We start from the raw sequence: 20,041 nt of genomic DNA, 5'->3' as shown, positions 1-20,041 counted from the left end.
GTACCACCCGCCCCCAGCTGGGTCAGTTTTTTACATTTCCCATACTCAAGTTTCTACATTGTACAAGGGGGATAGTGATTATATCTATCTCATATATTGTTGTCAGTTCTGCATGAGAAAAAAAAAAGGACTTAGCATTCTCTATACTCTTAATTAATGAGAATTAATATAGCCTCTGTAGTTTGTTCTTAACTTGCTTTTGCAAATAACATTTCTGAATTTTATTTCACTCATGTAGTTCCTTGACTTGTGCACAACTTTTATTTTATAACTTGTAGCTTAACATATTTGTATGTGAGAGAGAGCAGGAGAGAAAGGGATGAGAGAAAGAGAGGTAAGATGAAATTAGACAAGATGAGAAGGGAGAGAAAATCTGTATCACAGAGGTCGGTTTTTAGTGAACTTCAAATCAGTGTCTAGTCTTTCATCAGTGTGGCTGTTTTTCTTCTGGAGATCATTTTTACAAATCCCTGATACATTAATGGCATGAAATAAGTACATAAGAATGGCAAATGTCTCATCTTCCACCTGTTTCAGATGTCATAAACTTCTTAAGGCCTACACAGTTACACATCCATTTCAGTTAAATAATGTTTGGATATAGGCACACTTTACAAGCCTGAAAACAATGTCAAAGATTCAATTCTTATTGAAGATAGGAAAAGCACTTAGGGAATTTCACATTGTGATTCTTTTCTGTTTCCAGATGTCTGGTCGTGCTGGAAGACGAGGTCAGGATCTGCTTGGAGATGTGTATTTTTTTAATATTCCATTCCCCAAAATAGGAAAACTCATGAAATCCGAAGTTCCTGAGTTGAGAGGACAGTTCCCTCTCAGCATAAGCCTAATTCTGCGACTCTTGCTGCTGGCTTCCAAGGGGGATGACCCAGAGGATGGCCAGGCAAAGGTACCACGCTGGGCACTGCTTGGGGCTCAGCCTTTTTCATGGGCCTGACTAGTCAGATCTGCAAGATCCCTCACTCTCATCAGCCTATAAGTGCTTCCTAATGTCTCCTGAGAGGATTGGGGGAAGTTGAGGAGCATAGTGATTAGTCTTGTTTGTTCCCACTATGCGACATAAAATTTGTGGCTGGATGGGTCTTGTGAATCACTCAAATAGGATTCCAGTTTCCACGTGTGATAGATATCATCAGATGGCAGATAAGGGTGCTGGCCAGGAATAGGAAATGATCTGGGTTAGATTCCTGTTTCTATCATTAAGAAACCAAAAGGTATGTTTTCATGATTTTGTAATAACATTGATTTTTTCATAAAAAGGGATCCAAGTTCATTAAAGAATATTTAGGAAATATAGAAAGTTGAAAGAAGGAAAAAAGTATCCATTCCTAGTTCTGCTCCTCAAAGGCAATAACATTAGCATTTTGGTATTTTTTCAATCGGTTTTCTAAGGCATGGATATGTATTTTTTTTGAATGCTGATGAATATAATTGAACTTCAGAATATGGTTATAAACTTTACCTGATATTTTATGCTGAGATAAATATTTTGTCTCCAATCACACAATGGAAGGCTTAAGATTAATAATTAAGTAATTTTATTTTCAAAAATGAAGATGCATTGTTGAAAGGATCTGTATCAGATTTTTGTTTTTTGTTTAGTTTTGTTTTTGCCAATAACATAATGCCTAAGTCTGGGTGAGTTACAGAGAAAAGAGGTTTATTTTGTCTCACGATATCCCAGGGTGGCATCTGCTGACGGGCCTTCTTTCTGTCAGAGTCCCAAGGTGGCACAGGACATCACATGACAAGAGACAGGAAGCATGTGTGTGTCTCTCTGGTCTCTTTTCCTCTTCTTATAAAGCCACCAGATTCTATCATGGGAAGTCCAACCCCATGACTTTATTCCTAATCATTTCCCAAGGGGCCCACCTCTAAATACCATAGTCAGATCAAGTTTCTAGTTTTTTAGTACCTTACAATGGGTAACGAGTATGAGTTTGGGGATGAATCATATTCAAACCACACCGCGACCCATTCTTCCTTTTTGTTTCTGTTTTGGATGTTAATTTGTGTGCTCAGATAAATCAGATACGGTTTGCTGAGGTGAGAATTCTAGGACTCTTCTGATGGGTTGGCCAATTCTACAGAGCAGGCATACATTCTGCAGAGCAGGCATAAAGTGGACACATTTCCCTACTATTAATTTATACATTCCATTTCTATGGAAAAATAGGCAAAGACATCTCTAAGATGCTTCTTGCTTAAAGAGGAAAAAGTTGGGGGAAATAAAACAGAGTTCCTTGTTCTCTATGAGGTGGGGCATGGAGAGTTAAAGGTATTCAACATCAGAGCAGTTCAGAGTTCCACAGTGGCAGATGGCAGGTGACTGGACAAGGCATACATAGGGCAGGGATCAGCTAAGACAGTAAAGCACTACTTTTTTTGTAAACAGTATTACACAAAAAGCAAGTAGTATTTCATTTCAGCCAGTCTCTGAAAAACCATGTAGACAGGAACTCATAATCATGTCAGTGAAAAACAGATTGATTTTATCAGTGTAGGAAGTTAGGAAGATTTGCAGGTCTATGAGATCAGGCTCAAATTAACTCAGGACAAACTTGCAACTCTAGAGTCCTTTGTGATCATTATATTAATCATTATTATTATCCTGCTTCAGTTTTCTCACTAAGGATTGCTTTGGCTATTCTGGGTCTCTTATTTCTCCAAATGAATTTCATGACTGTTTTTTCTATTTCTATGAAGAACATCATTGGAATTTTCACAGGAATTACATTAAATCTGTAGAGTGCTTTTGGTAGAATTGCCATTTTGACAATATTAATTCTGTCTATCCAAGAACATGAGATATCTTTCCATCTTCTAAGGTCTTCAATTTCTTTCTTTTTGTTCTGTAGTTTTCATTGTCTTTCATCCTCTTATGTTAGATTGATTCCCTAAATTTTATTTTATTTTATTTTCTGAGACTGGGAATGGGATAGTTTTCCTAATTTCCTTTTCTGTCGATTCATCACTGATGTATAGGAGCATAATTGTTTTATAGGTGTTAATTTTATATCCTGCTATTTTTCTGAATTCATTTATGAGTTCTAGAAGTTTTCAGGTGAAGTTTTTTTTGGATCTTCTAAATATTTAATCATGTCACCAATGAATATGGATAGTTTGAGCTCTTCTTTTCCTATTCATATCCCTTTGATTTCTTTTATCTAATTGCTGGTGGCTAGAGTTTCAAGGACTGTGTTGAATGGAAGTGGTGAAAAGGGCATCCTTGTCTTGTTTCAGTTGTTAGAGGGAGTGCTCTCAGTTTTTCTCCATTTAGAATGATGTGGGTCATGCGTTTAACATATGTAGTTTTTGCAATGTTGAATTATGTTCCTACTATTCCTGGTTTTTCTAGTGTTTTGAATGTGAATGGATGCTGTATTTTGTCAAATGCTTTTTCTGCATTCATTGAGATAATCATGTGATTCTTGTGTTTAAGTCTACTGATATGGTGGATTATGTTTGTTGATTTCCATATGTTGAACTAACCTTACATCCTTGGGATGAACACAACTTGATCATGGTACACTAGTCACCTAGTATTACTCTGTTGTGGTCTATTTGATTCTTGAAATTGAGAAGGGTTTGCTTGATGTATGTAGATGCTCCATTATTTGGGGCATAAATATTTACATTTTTTTATGTCTTGTTGATGCATAATTCTCTTAAGCAGTATGAAATATCCTTCTTTGTCCCTTCTGATTAACTTTGGCTTGAAGTCCACTTTATCTGATACGAGTATAGAAACCCCTGTTTGTGAATGATATGATTTTTTGTTTTCCATTCTTTTATCTTCAGTCTGTGGATGTCTTTCTGATGAGGTAATCTCTTGGAGACAGTATATTGTTGGGTTTTATTTTTTATTCATATATGCCAGTCTATGTCTTTTGATTGATGAGTTTAGACCACTTACATTCAACATTATTACTGAGAAATTATTTTCATTCCCTATCTTTTTGCTTTATTTCTGGTTTTAAATTTGAACTAAGTTCTTCTTTGATTGAGTATTCTTCTAGTATAAGTTCCTCTTTTCATTGCTTTTCACTTTTATTTTCATTTCTTCTTCATGAAATATTTTATTGAGTATGTTTTATTTTATTTTATTTTTTTGCATTGCTGGGGATTGAACCCAGAGCTTTGTGCTTGCAAGGCAAGCACTCTACCTACTGAGCTATCTTCCCAGCCCTATTGAGTATGTTTTAAAGTGTAGGCTTTCTAGTTATGAATTCTTTTAACTTTTGTTTCTCATGGAAGGTTTTTATTTCATCATCTATTCTGATGTTTAATTTTTCTGGGTATAGCTGGGTTTATATTCTTGATTGGCATCCATTTTGTTCATAGTTTGGTATATATTCTTAGCTTTAAGGGTCTTGGTTGAAAAATCAATTGGGATAGAATTGGTTTCCCTCCTAATGGGACCTGTCATTTCTCTCTGGCAGCCTTTACAATTCTACCCTTATTCTGTATGTTAGACATTTTCAGAATAATGTACTAATAGTGTAGGTCTATTGTAATTTTGTATAGTTGGGGTCCTGTAAGCCTCTTGTATTTGATTTTCTATTTCTTTCTTTTTATTTGGGAAGTTTGCTGATATTTCATTGAAAAGATTGTGTATTCCTTTGGTTTGTATGTCTGAGTCTTCATCTATCCGGATAAATCCTAAATTTGGTCTTTTCAGGTTATTCCATAGTTCTTGCAAGTTCTGTTCATGGTCTCTTAATGTCTTTTCTCCATGATCAACTTTATTTTCAGGATTATATATTGTGTCTCCATTGCCTGAAACTCTATCTTCCAAGTGATCTAGTCTGTTGGTGATGCTTTCCTTTGAATTTTTAATTTGGTTTATTGATTTCTTTATTTCAAGAAATTGTTTCATTTTTTTTTTTCAGAATCTCTATCTCTTTATTGACGTGATCTTTCACTTCCTGTATTTTCTCTCTAATTTTACTCTTTACATCATCCTTTACCTTGCAGATCAATTAATTATGTAAATTTTAAACTTCTTCTCTGACATTTCTTCCACTGTAGTGTCAATGAATTCTGTTATGAAGTATCTTAGTTCCTTTGGGGCATTTTGCTTCCTTGCTTTTTCAAGTTGTTTATGTGTCTACCCATCTAACAGTATGGATCTGAGGCAGTAGAGTTTCCACCCTGTGGACCTACAGTATTCCTTAATGGCGTTTACTCACCGTTTGGGGGAGACCAAGAATAACAACAACCAATGCAAACAATATATAGCATTAAATCAAATAATTCCTGCTATGACATCTACAATGTTAATTGTCACAATAATTAAATGATATGATCAATTATTGTCTACAATAAAAACAGTATGTTGGCAAAAGTGTTTACAATTTCAAATGATGGACAGGGAGAGAACAGATGTGATATAGGATATGATGATTATGAGGGTGGAGGAGAGAAGAGAGAAGTAAAAAATTAAAGGAAAAGTCAAAGAGAATTATAGAGTTTGGGTGTGAGCAGAAGAAAAGAGAGAAGGAGATTCAAGGCAATCAGATAAGTGAGAGAAAAATATATATAAAATAAAAATTTAAGAAATTAAATAAAAATAAAAATAAAAGAATACAATATAAACTGAAATATACTAATTGAACATTCTGACATTAAAATACTGATCCATGAAAAATAACTGACTTCATACATACTAGAAATGAGAAAAAAAATATGAATATGTATAAATGTCCATGAACCATTGAGGTCACAATTAAACAGAGAAAGAAAAGAAGTTTCAGTGAAAAGTTAAACAATTGTTTCTGTTGGAGTTCATCAGATTCTCAGCTTCCCTTCTTAGCAGTGTTAGTTGGGATCCTCTAAAGTGTGATGCTTTCTCTATCCTCAGGATGGAGTTGCTGGAGTGAGAAAGGTAATCTTGTAGGTGGAACTCCTGGAGGGGGTGGTTAGGTTTAGGTATGCACCAGGTTCTTCCCTGAATGCCTATTGGTCTGGAGGTCTTAAATCAGTGCACCTTCAGGATCCAGCAATTGCTGGTCCATGCTGGAAGACTGCACCCTAGGGATCTTTCTTGGGTTCCTTTTGTGTGGTGGAGGAGCCAATCCTTAGTCCACTATGTCACTGTGGACCCCACATTTCCTGGGCTCTTGAGTTCAGTTTTCAAACTCATTCTCTTCTGTCTCTACCCTTTACAATTCCAGGCCAGTTGTGTCTCTTCCCATTGGTCCTGTGAGCAACTGGGCTGGAGGGGAGGGGGAAAGCTAGGTGTGTTTCCACAACCAGTAGTCCCCTGTGTAAACCTCTCTCCATGTTTGATTTTTTCCTTGTCACTTAGACATACCTATGTCATGCAGTGTGGGTTTTCCAGGCCTGTATTTTGGGCCAAACTCAGGTTTGCAGGAATCACTCCCCCAGTTGCTGGCCCCTGCACCACAGCTGCAAAATGGTTCCTTCCTCTGTCCTCTGCACACAGCTGGGAGAGATTCAACTTCTTTCCTGCACAAGGATATTGTGAAGCAGACCTTTCAGTTTAGTTTCTAAACTCTCCATACACAGACATGCCTGAGGCCTCCTAAAATGGGAATTACTTTAATTCCCTTATTCCTCCACTTAGCTCACAGAGGGTACACCCTTGCTGTTACCCTGGGCATTTCTTCCATATTTTATTATATCGAATCCTAAATGCCCAATCTTCTTTGAATGTCCAGAATTAAATTCCAGTAAAGCTCCTTGCCTCCACTTTTTTTTATGTGTTTATCCACCTTGCTGAGAAACTGCCTGTCTGCTTTCTTGATTTAACACCACAGAGCAACCAGGAAAGTGACCTTCTTTATTCTGACATCTGAAAACCCCCCCTTAAAAAGAAACATTTCTTAAATATATCCTTGTTATTTTCTTCTTTTTAATTCAGTTTCTTATTCATGAAAACTTGCAGTTTTTAAAAAGTAAAACCCTTTATTTCCTACTCTCCATTGCTTGATCTCACTCTGTTACCTCATGAAATTCTTTGCTCTAACATTACTGTCATTATGAGAGAACATAAAACTTATCTTCCACATCACTGTTGCAGTCCTCAAAGTGTCAATTCTGTTCTTTAGTAATTCAAAGGTGGATTTTGATTCCTCTGATAGACTTGGCTTTCTTAAAATTCTTCACTATGTCATATATCACTCTTTCATGTCACAATAATGCATTAATTTTTAAAACTGTCAATTTATCTTGTCTACATACCATATGCTCTTGTGCTTTATCTCATAGAGGCTGTATTATTTGATATTCATTAAGTAGACCAATTAATTTTCTAAAACAATTTTTTTGCATATTTAAAACAAATTCCATAGATGAGCCCTACAAACTCTCATAGCTTACTTTAAAAATTAGAGTAAAAACCAATGTTCTTATCATAGTCAATGAGGTTCTCTAGAATCTGATCTCTAGTTACTTCTTGGACTCACCTCTTGGTGTTCCATTTGCCCACTACCTGCTTCATCAAAAATAAGGCACATAATAGTCTGAGAACAATGGTTTCTGCTATTTCTTCTCAGATACATGCTTGGCCTACTACCTTACCTCATTACGTTCTTTGCTCTAACATACTGTCACTGATGCCTACCTTATCACCCCTCTTACGTGATGAATGTTAACCCTGATGACTGCATTTGCAATTCATAGTCAGGAATACATACTTACATTGGTTAGATATACATAGTACTTACATCACATAAAATATCTACCTATCCACGTATGTCTACTTATTTATATCTATTTCTGTTATGTTTTTATTTTCTCTTTATTTCCTAATACAAGAAGCATCCTAAGGCCAAATGGTACTTGTTTGCCTGATTTTTTTTCTTTTTCTTTTTATAATTTATTTTTATTGTAAACAAATTGGATACATGTTGCTTTTCTTTGTACATGGAGTAACAGCATACCATTTGCGTAATCATACACTTATATAGAGTAATGGTGTTTGAATCATTCTGTTACTTTTTCCTTCACCCCACCCCTCCCACCCCTCTTTTTCCACTATACAATCCCTCCTTCCTCCATTCTTGCACCCCTTCCACCCCTCATTATGTGTCATCCTCCGCTTATCAGTGAGATCATTCATCCTTTGGATTTTTGAGATTGGCTTCTCTCACTTAGCATGATGTTCTCCAATTTCATTCATTTACCTGCAAATGCCATAATTCTATTATTCTTTATAGCTGAGTAATATTCCAATATATATATATATATATACACCACAGTTTCTTTATCCATTCATCAAATGAAGAACATCTAGGTTGGTTCCACAGACTGGCTATTGTGAATTGAGCAGCTATGAACAGTGATGTGGCTGTATCTATGAAATATGCTGATTTTAATTCCTTTGGGTATAGGCTGAGGAGTGGGATAGCTGGGTCAAATGGTGGGTCCATTCCAAGTTTTCTAAGGAATCTCCACACTGCTTTCCAGAGTGGCTGCACTAATTTGCATTCTCACCAGCAATGTATGAGTGTACCTTTTTCCCCACATCCTCTCCAACACCTATTGTTGCTTGTATTCTTGATAATTGCCATTCTAATTGGGGTGAGATGGAATCTTAGTGTAGTTTTGATTTGCATTACTCTTATTACTAAGGATGGTGAACATTTTTTCATATGTTTGTTGATTGCTTGTAGATCTTCTTCTGTGAAGTGTCTGTTCATATCCTTAGCCCATTTGTTGATTGGGTTATTTGTATTCTTAGTGTAGAGTTTTTTGAGTTCTTTATATATTCTGGAAATTAGTGCTCTATCTAAAGTATGAGTGGCAAAGATATTCTCCCACTCTGTAGGCTCTCTCTTCGCATTGCTGAAAGTTTCCTTTGCTGAGAGAAATTTATTTAGTTTGAATCTGTCCCAGTTATTGAATCTTGCTTTTATTTCTTGTGCTATGGGAGTCCTGTTAAGGAAGTCTGATCCTAAGCCAAAAAGTTGAAGATTTGGACCTACTTTTTCTTCTATAAGTTGCAGGGTCTCTGGTCTGATTTCAAGGTCCTTGATCCATTGTGAGTTGAGTTTTGTGCAGGGTGAGAGATAGGGGTTTAGTTTCATTCTGTTGCATATGGATTTCCAGTTTTCCCAGCACCATTTGTTGAAGAGACTATCTTTTCTCCATTGCATATTTGTGGCCCCTTTTTCTAGTATGAGAAAATTGTATTTATTTGGGTTTGTGTCCATGTCCTCTATTCTGTACCATTGATCTATCTGTCTCCTTTGGTGCCAATACCATGCCATTTTTGTTACTATTGCTTTGTAGTATAGTTGAAGTTGTGGTACTGCGATACCCCCTGTTTCATTCTTCCTGCTAAGGATTGCTTTAGCTATTCTGGGTTTCTTATTCTTCCAGATGTATTTCATGATTGCTTGCTCTATTTCTGTAAGGTACATCATTGGGATTTTAATTGGAATTGCATTGAATCTGTATAGCACTTTAGGTAGTATGGCCATTTTGACAATATTAGTTCTGCCTATCCAAGAACATGAGAGATCTTTCCATCTTCTAAGGTCTTCCTCAATTTCTTTCTTCAGTGTTTTGTAGTTTTCATTGTACAGATCTTTTACCTCTTTGGTTAGATTGATGTCCAAGTATTTTATGTTTTTTGAGGCTATTGCAAATGGAGTTGTTTTCCTTATTTCCCTTTCAGCTATTTCATCGCTTGCGTATAAAAATACTTTAGATTTATGCATGTTGATTTTATAGCCTGCTATTTTGCTGAATTCATTGATGAGGTCTAGAGGTTTTCTGGAGGAGGTTTTTGGATCCTCTAAATATAGAATCATGTCATCAGCAAATAGTGACAGCTTAAGTTCCTCTTTTCCTATTCATATCCCTTTAATTACTTTAGTCTGCCCAATTGCTCTGGCTAGAGTTTCGAGGACAATGTTGAATAGAAGTGGTGAAAGAGGACATCCCTATCTTGTTCCCGTTTTTAAGGGAATGGTTTCAGTTTTTCTCCATTAAGAATGATGTTGGCCATGGGTTTAGCATAAATAGCCTTTACAATGTTTAGCTATGTTCATGCTATCCCTATTTTTTCTAGTGTTTTGAGCATGAAGGGGTGTTGCATTTTGTCGAACGCTTTTTCTGAGTCAATTGAAATAATCATATGATTCTTATCCTTAAGTCTATTGACATGATGGATTACGTTTATTGACTTATGGATGTTAAATCATCCTTGCATTACAGGGATGAACCCCACTTGATCGTGGTGCACTATTTTCTTAATATGCTTTTGGATATGGTTTGCCAATATTTTGTTAAGGATCTTTGCATCTATATTCATCAAGGATATTGGTCTAAAATTTTCTTTCCTTGATGTGTCTTTTCCTGGTTTGGGTATGAGGGTGATATTAGCTTCATAGAATGAATTCAGTAGGGTACTCTCCTTTTCTATTTCCTGGAATACTTTGAGAAGTATTGGAATGAATTATATGAAGGTCTTGTGGAACTCGGCTGAGAATCTGTCTGGTCCTGGGATTTTCTTGGATGGTAGATTTTTAATGGCTTCTTCTATTTCATTGCTTGATATTGATCTGTTTAAATTGTGTATGTCCTCCTGGTTCAGTTTGGGAGGAGCATATGTCTCTAGAAATTTGTCAATGTCTTTGGTAGTTTCTATTTTGTTGGAGTACAGATTTTCAAAGTAGCTTCTCATTATGTTCTGTATCTCAGTGGTATCTGACATGATATTTCCTTTTTCATCACGAATTTTAGTAATTTGAGTTTTCTCTCTCCTCTTTGTTAGTGTGGCTAAGGGTTTGTCTATTTTGTTTACTTTCTCAAAGAACCAACTTTTTGTTTCGTCAATTTTTTGAATTGTTTCTTTTGTTTCAATTTCATTGATTTCAGCTCTGATTTTAATTATTTCCTGTCTTCTACTACTTTTGCTGTTATTGCGTTCTTCTTTTTCTAGGGCTTTGAGCTGTAATGTTAGGTCATTTAGTTGTTGAGTTTTCATTCGTTTCTGGAATGTGCTCTATGCAATGAATTTTCCTCTTAGTACCACTGTCATAGTCTCCCAGAGATTTTGATATGTTGTATCATCATTCTCATTGACCTCTAAGAATTTTTTTATCTCCTCCCTGATGTTTTTTGTTATCCATGTTTCATTCAATAGTATATTATTTAGTCTCCAGGTGTTGGAGTAATTTCTGTTTTTTTTTTTTTGATCATTGATTTCTACTCTCAATCCATTATGATCTGATAGAACACAAGGCAGTAGCTCTATTTTTGCATTTCCTAAGGGCTGCTTTGTGGCATAACATATGGTCTATTTTCGAGAAGGTTCCATGTGCTGCTGAGAAGAAAGTAAATCCACTCGTTGATGGATGGAGTATTCTATATATGTCTATTAAGTCTAGGTTATTGATTGTGTTATTGAGTTCTATGGTTTCTTTGGTTGGTTTTTGTTTGGAAGATCTATCTAGTGGTGGCAGCAGTGCATTAAGGTCACCCAGAATTATTGTGTTGTGGTCTACGTGATTCTTGAAATTGAGAAGGATTTGTTTGATGTATAGGGATGCACCATTGTTTGGGGCATAAATATTTACTATCATTATGTCTTCCTGATTTATGGTTCCCTTAAGCAGTATGAAATGTCCTTCTTTATCCCTTCTGACTAACTTTGGCTTGAAGTCCACTTTTTCTGATATAAGGATGGAAACCCCCGCTTTTTTACTGAGTCCATGTGCTTGGTAGTTTTTTTCCCATCCTTTCACCTTTAGTCTGTGGATGTCTTTTTCTATGAGATGAGTCTCTTGAAGGCAGCATATTGTTGGGTCTTTCTTTTTATTCCAATCTGCCAGTTGATGTCTTTTGATTGATGAGTTTAGGTCATTAATGTTCAGGTTTATTATTGAGATACGATTTTTATTCCAAGTCATTTGGGCTTATTTTTAGTTTTTAACTTGACTGGGTTTCTCCTTTGAATGGCTTTTCTTTTAAGGTAGTTCCTCCCTTTTCTGACCTACATTGTTGTTTTTCATTTCCTCTTCATGGAATATTTTGTTGAGAATATTCTGCAGCACAGGCTTTCTATTTGTAAATTCTTTTAACTTTTGTTATCATGGAAGGATTTTATTTCATCTTCAAATCTGAAGGTAAGTTTTGCTGGGTATAGGATTCTTGGTTGGCAACCATGTTCTTTCAGAGCTTGAAATATGTTGTTCCAGGCCCTTCTAGCTTTTAGAGTGTGGGTTGAGAAGTCGGCTGCTATCCATATTGGTCTCCCCCTATATGTAATCTGATGCTTTTCTCTTGCGGCCTTCAAAATCCTATCTTTATTTTGAATGTTAGGCATTTTCATTATAATGTGTCTTGGTGTGGACCTGTTGTGATTTTGTGCATTTGGTATTCTGTAAGCATCTTGTATTTGATTTTCCATTTCATTCTTCAGGTTTGGGAAATTTTCTGATATTATTTCATTGAATAGGTTTTTCATTCTTTTGGTTTGTATCTCTGTGCCTTCCTCAATCCCAGTAATTCTTAAATTTGGTCTTTTTATGATGTCTCATAGTTCTTGGAAATTCTGTTCATGATTTCTTAGCTTCTTCTCTGTTTGGGCAACTTTATTTTCAAGATTAAATATTTTGTCTTCATTGTCTGAGGTTCTGTCTTCCAAGTGGTCTAGTCTTTTGGTGATGCTTTCCATTGAGTTTTTTATTTGGTTTATTGTTTCCTTCATTTCAAGGATTTCCATTTGGTTTTATTTGAGAATCTCTATCTCTTTGTTGAAAAGATCTTTTGCTTCCTGCACTTGCTCTTTCAGCTTATTGGTATTATCAGTCATTGCCTGCATTTGCTCTCTTATCTCATCCTTTGCTTCATGAATCATCTTAATCATGTATAATGTGAAGTCCTTTTCTGACATTTCTTCTAACATACTGTCATTGGATTCTATTAATATAGAATCTAGATTTGTTTGGATCATTTTCTTCCCTTGTTTTTCCATGTTGTTCGTGTATCTTCCCCTCTAGCACTGCAGATCTGGGGTATCGCAGATTTCCCCCTATAGGCTTATAGTGGCCCTATAGGTTTCCAAAACCCTTTCTTTAAGAGGAGGTCAATATTAGCAGTTCCCAATTCAGACACTATGCAATCCTAGACCAAATAGCCCCTATGAGGACAATAACAAAATTGTTATAATAAGCAGAATGAGTTCAGATATTATCTTCAGTAAAACAAACAGATTTGCAATAAGGTCTGCAGTTTCAAATGGAGGACAAAGAGGATGCAGAGGGATGTAGAGTGTGGCTGTTAATGGGATAAGAAAAGAATATACAGAAATTCTAGATAATAGAAAGGGTGAGAGTGTAATCAAAAGAAATTGGATGTTAGCATGCAAAAAAGAGAGAAAGAGACTCTGAGGGAACAGGTAAACAAAAGGAAAAGAAAGCAAGAAAAGTAAAGAAATAAAAACTTAATTTTTTTTCAATAAAGAGAAAAAAGAAAATCTACAGTATAACAGTCATATAGTAATGAAACCTCCCAGAGTTTAGTAGCTTGATGCATGAGAGGTACCTGACAATGAGCTTCAAGCCTCCAGCAGGTGTCTCAGGATGGGTTTTGCCCCACCTAAAGATAGGAGCTAAGGCTTCCAGGATTATCCAAGATGGCCGCTCTGGCTCAAAATGTGTTGGCAAATGGGGAGCTGCAGCTCAGTGTGTGGCCATGGTCAGCAGGAGGTCCTGGAGGTGGGATGCGGTTGGTCAGGCTGGGGTCCTGGAGGTTGGGTGTGTTTGGTGTTGTTGTGGGATCCTGGAGGCCAGGTGCAGTCAGTGGGTCTTGGGTCCCGGTGATATGGCGCAGTCAGTTGGTCTGGGGGTCCTGGCGGCAGAGAGCAATCAGTCGATGTGAGGGCCCCAGAGGCAGGGAGTGGTCAGTCAGGCTGAGGGATCCTGGAGATGGGGCTCAGTCAGTCCGGCTGGGGGTCCTATGGAGCCTGGCTGTTTCCTCAAAATGGCAGCAGCCACGTGTAATCAAACCTGCAGGTACTGTAACAGTGAACTTCCAGGCAACAGCAAGCAGCTGGTGCTCCACTGGCGGTCGGCGATCAGCTTGCTGACTGTTGTAGGACAAGATCGGTAGGTGAACCTCATGTGTTGGGCGATGGACAGGTAAGAGGCAGGCAAATGGTGGATGATAGGTGCCTGACGGTGAGCAATCTGCACTCAAAAAAGGCGTCGATATGCTGGAAGATTGCAGGTGATTACAGCAGACAAATGGGGTAAACAACAGGGGATCGATAAGCAGCAAAAACTGCCTTACCAAAAAACAGATATCCTCAACTTGAAACCGGAGTTAGGGAGTGACAAGGAATGCAGCCTCCCTCTAGTCCACCATCTTGGATCTCCTTGCCTGATTTTATGGCATAGACATTTAACCAATATTATTTGTAACATGACTTAAACACTTTAGGAAGATAATCAATTTTTTATGAGGAATTACTCTGTCCTGGATTTTCATATTTTATCACTTATTAATAAAGATACATCTATCCAAATCTGGTAATTTTCCAAGTAGTAAGATGTCTGAGATGTCTTCAGATGAACTCTGTCCTACCTAAATACTGTTAAAGTACCTTTTCAATGCTGAGGCTTGAGTAAGAACAGCTGAGCTAAATATTAGTCTCAGCAGGTCTTCCTCTTATGCCGCTTTTCTGAACTGAAATGCCGAATTCTCCTGCCTATGTTCTTGATAAATGAATGACAAGGATATTGGTAATCACTGTAACCTACACTTTGCAGTGTTTCAGGATTCTTGTCATCTTCGTGAGGCTCATTGTGGGGTCTCCCTTTGTAAGGTCACAGTGAATCACTGTCAGTTTCTCACCTCCTTACTACTCTGCTTTTTTCTGACAGTTGCAGTCTCTGACAAGATATGGCACGTGGGCAAAGATATATAAATAAATAAAGAATAAAAATAAAGGTTGTAGAAAAGGCCATTTTTGGTGGTCTTAAAATGTATCACCCCACAGAAGAGTTTATCCCTTTCTCCCCTTTCCTCCTCTCTCTTTCCCACTCTCCCTCCCACCCTCCTTTCCTTCCACTTAGCCCATTCTTTTTATAGAAACTAGAAATTCTTCATAGGATCTATATACTATCCATCCTAAAGGCAGTGAGGTTTAAATTTTGTTGATGTTAGAAAGTTTTCCTTTTATTGAGACTACATAGACGTTTTAGAGGGAAGTCAAAAGCTACATGAACTTCAGTGTGTTTGACTCTGGAAACCAATCAGTATTTTTACTTCTTTGGTTTTCATCAACCTAATTCAATTTGTTTTAAAAAATACTGCAGGATACCAAATAATAAATCTTTTTTTCTCTCTTTCAGATCAAGACCTATAAGCTTTTACACTAGAATGACTTTTGCTATCAGATTGCTTGGAAATGCATTTTATTTCTTACTGTTCTGTTCTGTGTGCTCTGTTTTGTCATAGGAAGGATGTGCTATGTAGGAACATGATACATGTATGAAATCTAGTTGAATCTTGAATATTGATGATATTTGTGTGTATAAGAGATATGGAAAATCGATAGCTACTCTGTATTATCCACTTACAAATGTATTTCATGTGCTTATCAGTGAATAAAGAAGAGTGCTCTTTTTAATAGGTGCTGTCAGTGCTAAAGCACTCATTGCTGTCATTCAAACGACCCAAAGCCACGGAGATGTTAAAACTCTACTTCTTGTTTTCTTTGCAGTTGCTGGTAAAAGAGGTATGATCACACTTTTTATTTTTAAGATGGGTTTGTAACAACTAGATGTTTTACCATGTCAAGCTCATTGTAATCCTAATAAGGTTATATCCAATGATTAATAATATCACTTATAATTGATATAATTTTCAAAGTTGGATCAGGTAATGGTTATCAATCTTTCTTATATTGTCATTAAGTAACTATTTTAAACTGGCAGTTAATAAGTCACTTATTAATTATGTGGTGAGAAGAGTCAAACTAATAATTTTATCTATTTTTTCGTTCTTTAGGGGTATATAGATCAAGAGGGCAATCCTATGGGGTTTGCTGGACTGGTATCACATTTACATTATCATGAACCTTCTAATCTTGTTTTTGTCAATTTTCTTGTGAGAGGTCTTTTCCATAATCTTTGTCAGCCAACTCACAAAGGTAAGCCTGGGGTTTTAATATATATATATTATATATATAATATATATATATATATATATATATATATATGTGTGTGTGTGTGTGTGTGTGTGTGTATGTGTATTCCCCCAAAATAGCAATAGATTAGTAGAAAGTTAGTACTTCAGAAATGTTTTTTCTCTACAAAGAAAATACAGTTAGTATGTAGGTAATTTACAGATACCCAAATTTAGATACCAATAAAATACCCACTAATATTGACTATATGGGAAACAGCCATATTTTGTGACACCTACTGTAAAATGTTTGCTTCTTGAATGTATTTCCTCCACAGGCTCCTTGCCTATATGATTCAGAACATATTGAATAACATACAATATTTAGGATATTTTTCTTCTAATTAAATATAATATATTCTGATCATAAAAAAGGGTATAGGAAAGTAGTGTGTTAGAAATAGATAATTATCCAGAATTCTATTATCCATTGATAATCATTATTAGTATTTGTAAATATTTCCTTATAATCATTTTTTAATATATTTGTATGGTATATTTAAATAACTGATATTATATTAATTGTGCAATCTAGAATCTTGTTTTACTCCTGAAAATATTGAATTTTTGTCCGTATCATGTAATTTTTTAAAATAATGCCCATTTAACACAATTTTTATTAAAAGACTTTGATTACACATTTAAACAATAAAAGTTCTTACATAGTATCCCTAAAATAAATATTGCCCTTTCATAATATTTGTGCTTGATTGTTACATTTCCTAATGTCTGGTAAACTCAATGCCTTTTACATTATCTTACCTTCTATATTGATTGATAAGAACACTCTACTTTGCACAATAGATCTAGTTGTTGTGTTGTAAATATGCATTGTTATATGACATGAGGTTATTCAGGGAATTCTAGTCTCCAAAAATGTGTGAAAGGGGGAAAATAATTTCAGGCTATAGGAAGTACAATTCTATTTACTGATGTGAAGATACTTGTATATGGTTGCAAACAAGATTAGAGAAAATTTGATAACTTTATGAGGCAGACAATATCAATAGCATTATTTTGTAAACAAGGAAGTGAAGGCACAGAGAAGACAGAGAAGTTAAATAAACTGGCATGGTCCTGTCCTACAGTTTTAATAAGTCAAAACCAAGATTGAAATATAAGCAATCCAACTCTAGAACCAATGTTATTAAGTGTCACAGTTTTTTATTTTTAATACTACGGATGGAACTCAGGGGTGCTTTATCACTGAACTATATTCCTAATCCTTTGTATTTTTTATTGTTGAGACAGGCTCTCACTAAGTTGCTGAGAGTTTCATTAAGTTATTGTGGCAGGCCTCCAATTTGCAATCATCCTGCCTCAGCCTCCCAAATTTCTGGGATTATAGGATGAATGACCACACCCAGGAAATTTCAGTTTTTTAACCATTATAGTATAGTGTTCCTGTGCCATGAACTTACAGCAACTCAAGTTGACAATAACTTAGGTCAGGCAAGCAGATAAGGCCAGGAGGCTATATAGGGGTTAAATTTTTGAAATTCTTAGATGATAAGTTAAGGAAGTTGGATTTTGTTTATCAAGTCATTGAGGTGCCATCAGATATTTGAGTAGATGAGAGACATGAATAGAATTCTGATCATCTACTAGAATAGACTAAAGTTAGGAAAATCTAGGTAAGGAGATAAGGCAATTCATGGTTGGGATGACTAGAATCTGAACTCAGGTGGAAGCAAAGCACACATGAAAACTGTTAGCAGGTACAGTGATTCTGTAGTACTACATTTGTCTCAAACGTTTAATTTGTATGAAATAAAATATAACTTTAAACATTAGAAATAGGTCCTTTTTCACATTTATAATGAGACATTATTTTTCATAGGCTCAAAACATTTTTCTCAAGATGTTATGGAAAAACTAGTATTAGTATTGGCAAATCTCTTTGGAAGAACATATCTTCCAGCAAAGTTCCAAGATGCGAACTTGGAGTTTTATCAATCAAAGGTAAAAGTATATGATTCTGATAACATTTATTAATTAAGGTTATTAAGTAGATGCTCTCAGAATGATACAGCAGAAGGATTTTATTAAGATAATTTGTTTTGTAGAATAATTTGTTATTTTAATAATTTGTATAATGTTTAATCTGTAATTCAAAAGTTCCCCTCTATAAATCTATTAAAAGTTAAATACCTTGAGTAAAAATTAAGATCAAAATCATGTTTTTCATTTGCTTGTATCAAATCACAGCATTAAGACACTACAAAAACAGATGTGGGTAATTATATATTTAAGTAAACAACCATTCCCATTGGTGAATCTACAGTTCCCTTAGGATCTTTTTACCTTGAGGTACTATATGTTGTGAACTACAGCAAATTCACTGAGAATACTTTAGTCATCTAGGAAATCATCACTTTACTCACAGAGATCAGAATATTTTCCAATTTTATTCACTACATTTTCTTGATTCCTTATCTTTTCAAATACTGTTACAGATGTAGTTCATTAGAATCTGAGATCAGAATATTTTTCAATTTTATTCACAACATTTTCTTGATTCCTTATCTTTTCAAATACTGTTACAGATGTAGTTCATTAGAATCTGAAAAAGTAGGATATGCTGGGTTCATACCAGATAACCTTAGTGCTATGGAACAAAAAGAGAAGAGTTAGTCTACAGCTTCTAATCCTGCATTGTTGAATTATAAATCTGTGCCCTCACAAAATAACCTCTAGATCAGTGAACACAACAATAGTCATTGAATCACCATCACTTTTTTTCGCCACATGTACATTCTTGAAATACTATTTAATTGTTCTGTTTAAATTTGTATTTACTTAGAACTAAGTTAGCATCTCTAGTCTTAAAAAGAAGGCCATCATAAAAATAAATACAAGAAAAGAAGATTCTGAGGAGAAACCTTTTTCTCTATGTGTCTGTGTGTGTGTGTGTGCACGCACTGATGATTGGAAATTGTTCTACTGCCAGGTAAGATATCCTGGATAGACAGTTGGAATTCTTACTGCAACAGAGAGCTGTGAAATCTGTGATGACTATGTATGTTGAAATTGCAAGAACTTTTCCCAGATGTGATAGAAACCTCCAACATAGTTTTTGTCTCAGAGAACTTGTTGACTCTGGACATGGGATGAAGATTGAAGTTAGCATACGCAGAGGGCCTCTCCAGTGAGATTTTAAAAGCCCAATAAATTTTTTGTGCTTATGTAGAAATCAAGTTACAGATTAGAAATTTTATAGACTATAATCATGTAATGAATTTTCATCACTCTGACATACCAGCTTTATGCTGAAAATCCCAAGAGAACATGACCTAGGAATGGAGACAAAGAAGATATATACTGAGTATTAGTAAAATTGCCAAACAATGACAATTCACTTAAGTCAACTTGAATGGAGGTCATTGCCCCTTTCTCTCTTGGCCAAACAAAAATATGGGGAAACTTACTCTGGTGAAAGATAATATCTGAAGTCTATAAAACAGTTTTATAAGTTATTTCTGATTTGAAAGCAAAACAAAAATCCTTAAAAAGTGAGTAAGCAATAATATATTCCCAATAAGCAGGAATAAAAGCAGGCAATAGTAGAAGGTTCACAGATTTCAAGTTAGTATAACTAATATGTTCAAATCAATAGGGAGAAACATAGACAAAAATTAGTAAAAATGATAGATTTTTTCACCAGATAATTAATATATTTAAAAGTGATTAAGTGAACATTACAAAACTGAAAATACAATACTTGACTCCCAGAATATATGCAGCATAAGTCAGGACCAGGAAGTTAATATAGCTCATAGAAAATATTCAAAGTGTAACCCAGAGAGAAGAAGTTAAAATAAAATCAGTTGCCATAAAAGATATGTGGATCACACTC

The 20,041-nt window shown here is 35.4% G+C and overlaps 1 protein-coding gene across 6 annotated transcripts in view; it reads left to right on the top strand.

The window, feature by feature from the left end:
* The window catches only part of LOC124983792 (probable ATP-dependent RNA helicase DDX60), a 102,507-nt gene that overhangs the window by 70,423 nt on the left and 12,043 nt on the right, over positions 1 to 20,041 (top strand). For 3 of the 6 annotated variants that reach the window (XM_047551365.1, XM_047551366.1, XM_047551364.1), the window contains 4 exons: positions 707 to 907; positions 15,632 to 15,736; positions 16,009 to 16,150; positions 18,026 to 18,147. In XM_047551365.1, coding sequence (XP_047407321.1) covers positions 707 to 907; positions 15,632 to 15,736; positions 16,009 to 16,150; positions 18,026 to 18,147 — 570 coding nt within the window. The remainder of the gene's footprint in view (positions 1 to 706; positions 908 to 15,631; positions 15,737 to 16,008; positions 16,151 to 18,025; positions 18,148 to 20,041) is intronic. The other 3 variants (XR_007108498.1, XM_047551367.1, XM_047551368.1) reach the window with 3 other exon arrangements.

This window comes from Sciurus carolinensis, chromosome 4 (genome assembly GCF_902686445.1).
Source record: "Sciurus carolinensis chromosome 4, mSciCar1.2, whole genome shotgun sequence".
NCBI lineage: Eukaryota > Metazoa > Chordata > Mammalia > Rodentia > Sciuridae > Sciurus > Sciurus carolinensis.
This window is presented reverse-complemented; position numbering and strand designations above follow the sequence as displayed.